This window comes from Pyrus communis, chromosome 7 (assembly GCF_963583255.1).
Source record: "Pyrus communis chromosome 7, drPyrComm1.1, whole genome shotgun sequence".
Classification (NCBI taxonomy): Eukaryota; Viridiplantae; Streptophyta; class Magnoliopsida; order Rosales; family Rosaceae; genus Pyrus; species Pyrus communis.
Genome location: NC_084809.1, coordinates 25557641 through 25567079, shown reverse-complemented (window position 1 = coordinate 25567079; position 9439 = coordinate 25557641). Strand labels below are relative to the sequence as shown.

General features: G+C 34.0%; 1 protein-coding gene across 1 annotated transcript; it reads left to right on the top strand.

The window, feature by feature from the left end:
* Nucleotides 1-646: 646 nt before the first annotated feature.
* Nucleotides 647-1970, top strand: LOC137740925 (thaumatin-like protein 1a). The gene is made up of 2 exons (XM_068480729.1): nt 647-746; nt 1156-1970. Exons 1-2 carry the CDS (start codon nt 680-682, stop codon nt 1833-1835), a joined length of 747 nt encoding a protein of 248 aa, XP_068336830.1. The 5' UTR covers nt 647-679; the 3' UTR covers nt 1836-1970.
* The last annotated feature ends 7469 nt before the right edge of the window (nt 1971-9439 follow it).

Genomic DNA, 9439 nt, shown 5'->3' with positions numbered 1-9439 from the left:
CGATAAACATTGCATGACACTGTTAAAATCTCATTCAAAAAGACATATATTACATTACATAATAAGGTTTGTTTGATAATCATTTAGTTTTTAATTTTTATACTTGAGATATGAAGTTTACATAAAAAAAAAAAAAAAAGGATGAATGGTGAAGAGTGGTGAGAGGAAAAGAAAGAAAAAAGAATGAATGAACCAAATTTATGGAAGTGAAAGCTTAACATAATTCTTTTTTTTCTTTTCTTTTTTTTTGTGAGAAGAAATTTGTTAGATTAGATGTTAGATTAGCCACCGATAGGATTTGAACCCACGCAGTCATGCAATGGCTCAACACCTTTCCACCACTGTAGTAAAGGACCACTTGCAAAGCTTTACATAATTTTTAGTGTTTTGTTTTTAAATTTTATTTTTTGTACATTTTTCTATATGTCTCTCACGGTCTCACCATTCTTTCTTCATCCTATATCCTTCATTTCATCCAAGACCAAATATCGTTATCTATTTGTTAGTTAGCGCGTTCGTTTTCCTAGTTCCCAAGGCAGCTTAGACCCATAATTCTTACTCATGCAAAAGATCAAAAAAGTTAGGCACGCTCTAAGCCTATATGAACCCCCCTTCGTTCCTAAGTTTATCATCAAATCAGAAGTTAATTAGCAGCAAACAGGCAGTTAAGACATACTCAATGTCGATGATGAAGAGCCAAGTAGCTTCCCTCCTCGGCCTCACCTTGGCCATCCTCTTCTTCTCAGGTAATATCATACAAACTTCTCATTATATTTTTTGTTCTTTTTGTTTCATATTAGTCTCAAGTAGGAAGTCTAAAAGAGAATAACGATGATGGATAATTCTGTGACGTTCACTAATAATTTTATTAAAACAAGGAGTACTATTACTTTTTAAAAGGATAGTACTTTTTAAAAGGATACCGTAAAAGTTCTCAATCCGGATACATATAAGTGAACTAACCAATGAGGCGAACATGAGATTAGATAAATAATCATCAAAGTATATTTATAATAAAATTACTGCTTACTTATGAAAAGGTTCTTAAAAAAATGATATTTATTTAATTATTTAATTAGATATATTTATAATTGTATGTAAATTTTTCAGTATCAATATTCTTAGTATCTAGTTCTATGTTGAACATAAATGCAGGTGCACATGCAGCGAAAATCACTTTCACAAATAACTGCCCCAATACGATCTGGCCAGGAACCCTAACCGGTGACCAAAAACCTCAATTATCACTCACCGGCTTTGAACTAGCATCCAAAGCTAGCCGATCAGTGGATGCTCCATCTCCATGGTCTGGTCGTTTCTGGGCCCGAACCAGATGCTCCACGGACGCCGCTGGAAAATTCACTTGTGAAACTGCAAACTGTGGCTCTGGCAAGGTCGAATGCAACGGGGCAGGCGCAGTTCCACCAGCAACTTTAGTTGAAATCACAATTGCGGAAAACAGGGGTAAAGATTTTTACGATGTTAGCCTTGTTGACGGCTTCAACTTGCCTATGTCTGTTGCACCAAAAGGTGGCACGGGCGAGTGCAAGGCCTCGACTTGCCCTGTCAATGTTAACGCTGCGTGCCCAGCTGAGTTGCAAGTGAAAGCAGCTGATGGGCGTGTCATCAGTTGCAAAAGCGCTTGCGTTGCATTTGGCGATCCAAAGTACTGCTGCCCTCCGCCGAATAATAAGCCAGAGAAATGTCCTCCCACAAAGTACTCTCAGATCTTTGAGCAGCAGTGCCCTCAAGCTTATAGCTACGCTTTTGATGATAAAAACAGCACATTTACCTGCATTGGTGGACCTGACTACGTCATTACATTCTGCCCATAAGCACGAAATAGGATTACATATGCATATGATGATATCTATATCTTTATGTAACAATAATGGAGAAGAATAAATTCCACGGAGCTTGACACATTGCTTTTGTCAAGAATTTGCAATCCTAATTACAAGATCAAATAAAGGAACAAATATTTTTTTTTTAGAATTTTATTTCCATTTTATAATCATCTCTTTATATTATGCATCTCCACCAAATAGTATTTGAAAGGAAAATCTGCTGCTTTTTATTGTTGGAACTTCCAAAGTAGTACATAAAACAGTACAGAAATAACAGTTAATATATACCAATGTCCATATAATTAAAACACGCTAGAGTACTAACTTGGATCGGAAATATAAAAACTTTTTTTTGTGTTGAATCTCTCCAAGTGCTAGCAAGAGTTGGTTTCTCTTTTCCTGGCCAGGCTGGGTTGCCTAGAAGGATTTTTTTTATCCTTCTTTGATTTAGATGTGCAAGTGTGCCACCATGTGGCCTAGAATGATCGACATAGAAAAAATGTAAGAGGGCCAAGCAAGGAACCTTCTCTCAACTTAGGTTTTTTCTCTACCTCAGATTCAAATGCTTTGATCGAACAACCAAGTGATGAGATAGATGGGAGGAAGGGAAAATGGAATGAGAAAAAGGAATAGAGAATATACAAGAGTAAGTTAGCCTACTTGTGAGAAAGTATAAATTAAATGAAGAACTAGTGAGTAGAAATAAAGGCGCTTCGAAATTAAATAAAATTAAGACAAGACTAAGTGTAAAGTGTGTAAAATAAAAAATTTTAAAGGTGCTAGCTAATCAGTACTACTGTGTGGTGGTAATCTTCTTCACTTGGAAGTGAAAGGTCTTAGGTTCAAATCTTGTGGATGGCAAATTCGATACCAAATTAGGTTGCCCATTGTGTGGCTTTGCCAAACTCCTCCTCCGCTTAGTGTAAAAATATCGATGAACTCAAAAAAAAAGAGAAAAAAAAAAAAAAAAAAAAAAAAAAAAAAAAAAGCCGAGTGCTTGAATTGAATTTGCAATAGTAAAAGAGAATTGAAATACAATGCGTTGATTAAATTGAAGAATGTAAAGAAATTGAGAGACAAGTGTGGGAAGTAAATTGCACATGAAAACAAAATAATCTAGACTATGGCTCCCGTTCGATTTACCCTCTTCTCATCCCACTGGTGTATCTCCTCCTCCTTCCTCTAATTTTCGATCTTTAGTCAAGTTTCACTGCAATTTGCGGCTTGTCGAGTTGGTGAGTTCTGATTTGGTGCTTCCATTGGGTCAGGTGTTCCAAACACTATCACCTTCGTTTTGCTATCTGCCTTGGATGGCAGTGTTGCTCGTGGATTTCCACGCGCTTTTTTCACTTTGATGCAGGTTCTTTGTAGTTTGTGGCTGTGCTTGGACTAAAGATTGGAATTGGTTGATGGGATTGTTGACGTGAGGCTCGGTTGGAGGATGGGATTTGTGCGGATCGACAAGCACTGTTGTACTAGCGTTGGTTGCAGCGAATCCTCGGTTGTTTTTAGTTTTTGTTTTCTTGGGTCCCAACTTTTTGTTGGGCCCTTTTTTGTTTGTTTGGAAGGTCCCCTTTTTCTTTATGTACATGTATTGGGCCTTTATTGTAAGTTTGTTTTGTTTGAAATAAATGTTTCACCATGTTTTGGCATGGTATTTTTACCAACAAAAAAAATAAAAAACGACCACGGCTACACTATGGTATGATAGGAATTGAACAGAATATAGATTGATCATGGACCTTGATTGCCTAGGATTGGACATCAATTACTCTCTGGACCTTGGTCCTTAACAATTTTAGATTTTCCACACGAGGATCTTCTCTTAGCCATCATGGCATTCTACGTGCTTGTGACTTTTGGATCCGAATGAGTTGTTTCTTTTTGAAAAATAAAAAGGGCATTATTTTTTTATTTTATAAGATTTAATTAGGATTTTGATATGATTTGATTTGGCCTAGGTTTCATTGTCTTGTAGACAAAGGATTGTTTTGATTTATTTCTTAGTGTTGCTCATTTGTAATGTAATAAATACCTCATTTTGAAGAAGAATAAAGAATTTGTTGCAGTCATATTTAGAATAGGAATGTGATTGTGTAAATCCTAGTGAATTTAGGAATATCTTTTATATGCCTATTAGGAGTTGATTACCTATTCAGAGTTGTAATCCTAAAAAGATAAGGATTTTACCTATCCTACTACTATAAATAAAGGCACAATGAAGGTGATACAACACACACTTCACAATTAAATCTTTCTGTTCTCTCTTGCTTCCGCCAGCCCCCTATCTCTATTTCCTTAGAATACCTCAATTAAAGAGCCCTCCAACACGTTATCAACACGCTCTTGCTAGAAGCTGAGGAACTGATGGATCGTAGGATGAGGCTTTTTTCCAATTCAAAGGCTTTTATTTGTTTTCTGCCGATCAGGTACACTTAAAATGAAGGAAGATATTTGAACCACGAAGCATGAAAACATTTCCCATGATGCATGAACCCCTCTGTGTTCATATTTTCCTTACGATACATATATTGTATATGTTTCATATAATTGTCAATATATATATAGCAAATAGGGCGGAAGCTAATGACAATAATGACGATGAGGACAATTATACCAAGGGTAATGATAATTAGGATTGAATGAGCTGTTAAAAGAATTATTCATGGAATTATGTGAAATCTGATGAGGATATCCTGGATTAAAGATGCCATGAAACCAACTGTTATAAAAAAAAATAAAAAAAAAAGAATTGAACAAATGATTGGTCCGTGTTTACCTTGAACTTGAGATACTCGATGAATTTACTGTGAGTAAGAATTTTGTGCCATTCAAAATCAGTTGTTATGAAAATATTCTTCTTAATGAAAATAATGAATTCAAAATAATGATGCAGGTATAATTTGAAAATAAGTTTTGTTGCAAAACTTACGTTGAAAGTTACAATTGATTTACTGACGATTGAGGCAGCAAATGAGAAAATAACTGATGCAAAGGATATTGGTGCACGCAGGCATCCTTGACATTCTAAAATTTTACAATTTTTGAACTGAGATATTGTAAGTTGAATATTACTTCTGTTATGATCTGAAAATGCGCAGAAGTTTCAGCCTCCTTTGAATGAAACTTAGGTTGTGTTTTTATGGATTGTTGATATTAATTGAGGCGGAAAATCTGGTTGTGCTATGAGCTGGAAATATGCTAAAAGTAGATGACTGTTGAATCACGCGGCCATAATTGGGAACATAATGATGGATGAATAGTGTTTTGTCCAGAATTTGGAATGATGGCTACAACTTTCGGTGCTATAAGCGACATGTTTCCTATTAGGGTCACATGCCTTATTACTGTGACTTCAAATGGCTAAATTTTTCAAATTTCAAATGGGTCCTAGGAATTCTGATAATATGTTGCCTGTGTTTTCTGACTTGATGAGTTGGCTGGATGTCGTGAGAATGTGTCCGAAGCAGCAAAGTTTGAGTCTTCATCATAGAGCAAAGCTGCTTCTGCAATTAACTATTGAGCTAAATCTTTGAGCTGGGATGATTTTTCTTTCTTCTTTGAACTTGTTCATTTGGATGACTTAGTTGTTCCTTTGAGAGATGATGATGGACTAATGTCTGATAGAGATTGCTCTGGAATGGTTAGCAACGCCATTGTTGATGGAGCTGGAATAGCTAGAATTGGGTCGATGGGAAACTCGGAAAGGACCAGATTGATGATCTTCTAATGATTGAATTTATCCCACCACTTTACCGATCTTGATCTGTACAACTTCACCGGTTTCAACTTCATAATTCTATTTTAAAATCCATGGGACTTTGTAATTGGCCATAAATAATGGGAGAAGTGTAATTCTGTAATTGAATCGGCTTCTGTCAAATTTCTTTTGAAAGCTGGTTGATAGAGCTTGCATGAATTCTTCTGGTAAAAGGTTGGTTGTTGGGCTGTGAATTGACCACCATTTTGGGAACCATGCAGGGAAATTTAATCTAAAACTCTTGTCAATATTGATAAACCATGAATAGCTAAAGTCTTCTGTTTGATGAAGGAAATCGTTAGTCCATGCTTGAATATAATCAAAATAATTGTAATGATTGTGAGGGATAAGAACATGTAGGGTATGAAGGGGTTTGGTTTGGTAAAGGGGGAGTACCCATTCTGATTCAGTTAGAAATTTTCCAATGTAAAGAGAATAATAAAAGGATTTTGTTTTCATGGGTTTTGCTGTAGAGTGGTTTTATTGAAATGGATTCAGTCTCACTGAGAATAGCTTGATAATATTTTAGGGTTTTATGTGATTCGGTAGGCTGATAATGGAAATTGGGGGGAAAACTGTTTTGGCTATTTTTTCTAGTGCTTGTTGTTGATAGATGTTGAAAGGGATACTGAAAAGATATTCATTGGGATTTTTCTTGACATATGGTGATGTTTTGGTATAACTGACTGGTTGGAATGATGATGATTGGTATGTCGAGGTTGAATAAGGATCATATTGACTAACTAATGCCGTTTGGTAATTTGGTTGTGGTGTTTGGTAGTTTGGCCTGAAGTTTCCTATTGTGGAACCTAAGGGAGTGAAGCGGTTGGTAATGGCTAAGGCCGATGAAGAAGCTAGGCTTGATTCTTGTTTGACTGGTGAAGGTGGTAGAGTGGTTGGAAGCCTCCTCTGATCAAGTTTTCTTGCTGTCATTCTTCCCCTGCAAAAATTCTCTAGTTACGAAATCAGGAATGCAATTTTGTCTGCCTTTAATGTATTCAATTTCAAAATAAAAAATACTTAATATGGCTTGCCATCGTGCAAAAATCTGTTTTGATGCAATATTTTGAACATCTTTTTGTAAAACATGTTTTGCAAATTTGCAATCGACTCTGACTAAAAACTTTTGATTTAATAAATCATCTTGAAATTTGCTAATACATAATACAATAGATCCGGAATGAAAATGAACAATTTGCTAAAAACTTTTTTTTAATAGTGCTATAAGTACTTTGTGCTGGATTTCATAGTCCTAAATGAAAACAAACAATTTGTTCAGGAAATCCAGAAGAAATTAATTGTTTGAGAATACCTTGGTAATCAATTTCAGAGGCATCAGTTTCAACAATTTTGAATGAATTGGGGGTTAGAATGCCAAGACAAGACAAAGTCTTAACATGTGATTTGATTTGCTTGACTATGGAAGTATGAGTATTAGATCATGATGGGGGATTTTCTTTTAGACGATCAAACAAGGGTTTGCATTGTTGTCTAAGATGTGGGTAAAATTCTGCAACATAATTTAAACATCCTAGAAATCTCTGTAACTAGGTTTTGTCAGTGATTTCATTTGGAAACTTATCTGCAAATTGAATTACTCTATCTATTGATTCAATGATTGACTGGTGGATATTGTATCCTAAAAATCTAATTTTGGTTAGGAACAACTTGATTTTGGTTGTTGAGACAACTAATCCATTCGACTTAATTATCATAGCAAACATGTTTAAGTGTTTCCAATGCTCATCTATCGATTTGGAATAAATGAGAACATCATCAATATAAACAATTGAGAAATGACTGTATTGATTAAATATTTCATTCATAATATTTTGAAATTCACTAGGTGTATTCTTAAGACCGAATGACATTACATTTCATTCATAATGACCAAAAGGAGTGACAAATGTTGTTTTATATTTATCATCCTCATGAATTTGAATTTGCCAAAATCCAGACTTCATGTCAAATTTTGAGAAGATTACTGTTTGGCTAAGTCTCTTAATTAAATCTCTTTTGTTAGGAATTGTATATCGTATCCATTCCAGGACATCATTAACAGGTTTGTAATTGACGACTAACCTAGGGGTTCCTCGTTCTAATTTTGCATTCTTTTGAACATAGAAAGCAGGACATGACCAAGGTGATTTACTTTTCCTAATTATTCCTTTATTGAGAAGTTTTTGGATTTCTGTATTGCAGAATTCTATGACTTCTTGACTCGTGAATATCCAAAAAAATTCATTAAGAAGTCTCTTTTGAAAATTGTCAATACTTTGTAACAAATATTCATTTGTTAATTGTTCTTCAATTCTTTTGTAATTAATTTCTTCTTTTAAGAAATTAATTTGTTGTGATTTTTTTATAACTAAGTTGATGGCTTTTAAAATGCTATCTTTTTGTAATTGTCTTAATTTTTTTAAGATCTGTCTCCGTGCAAAACTCAAATATGATTTTTTTTTTTCCCTCAATATTCTGGTAGTTATACAATTATGGTGTACCTTAAAAGGAAAGAAGAAATTAATTTGTTGTGATTTTTTTATAACTAAGTTGATGGCTTTTAAAATGCTATCTTTTTGTAATTGTCTTAATTTTTTAAAGATATGTCTCCGTGCAAAACTCAAATATGATTTTTTTTTCCCCCAACATTCTGGTAGTTATACAATTATGGTGTACCTTAAAAGAATATGGGAGGGTTATGAAAGGAAGACCTAAAATAACTAGATCTGAAATATTTTTAATTAAAACAAATGGAGTTTTAAAACAAATGGGGTTTTAAAACAAACATTGTTTTGACGGACATGGGTTTTTGGAATTTCATATTTTAATTGCATTGGTGATTGGTTTGCAGCACTAAGTATCTCCGTTGATTTATGAAAATACTTAGTAGGAACTAATCCTTCTTGAATGCAACTCAAGTATGCGCCAAAATCAATCAAAGCAATTGTTTCTAAATGAAAGTCTTCAATTATTATTTTGATTTTAAAATACCATTTCTTGATTCTTATCTTGTCTAATAATCTTAATATTAATCCTTTTGTTGATTTTTCTTCAAACTAGGAGTCTGAATTGTGATTTGAGGAAGAACTATTATGTTCTTCGTCATTATTGTTGGTAAGCGTTTGTTTTTGAACTCTACTGAGATATGTACGAATTTCTAGGTTTTCTAATTTTAGAAACCTAATTTCATCTTTGATTTTGTTGACTTTGTAAATCCTTAACTATAATCTCTTTTTTAGACTTATTGAATCTTTCTAAAGTTGTACTACGGCTGATTTTCTGGTATACTTTGGGCTGAGTAGTACTGGCTTCTTCAGAAGAAATTAGCTTTTTTAGCTTCTTTAAATAAAATGATTTTAATTCAGGGTTATCTACTTGCTGATTAATTCAATAAGAAGATCTTCTTGTTCTTCTTGTTTGTTGAGGACTGAAATCTTTTTACAACAAGTATCAGTGCTTCCTATTTTAATGTCGGGGGATAAAAGGTTACTTGAGGAATTATTGGAAGAAGACGAATTAGAACTTAAATCATGTTTTGATTGACTATTGTCTGTGTCCTTTAATTCTAAGACTTGGATTAATTGGGTTTTGTCTTCCTCAGAGATTTTCAATTGGTTGATTGTTTTCTTGACTCTGCATTTATTTGTATAATGATCGAATTTGCCACATTTGTAGCAATTTTCTTTTTGTTCTTGTTTTTTTTTAGTGGAATTTTCCTAAGGGTTTTCTCTTCCACTTGTTGGACTTGGGTGTCTCGTAAAATTTATTTGTTTCAAAATTCTTATTGAATTTTTTATATTTAGGGTGTCTCCTACAGGAGTATTTGTATGGG

Bases quoted from the DNA above. Each gene is read 5' to 3' on its own strand.
- LOC137740925 (XM_068480729.1), top strand. From the start codon at position 680: ATGTCGATGATGAAGAGCCAAGTAGCTTCCCTCCTCGGCCTCACCTTG. The intron at 747-1,155 runs GTAATATCATAC...ACATAAATGCAG, and splicing joins GGCCATCCTCTTCTTCTCAG to GTGCACATGCAGCGAAAATC.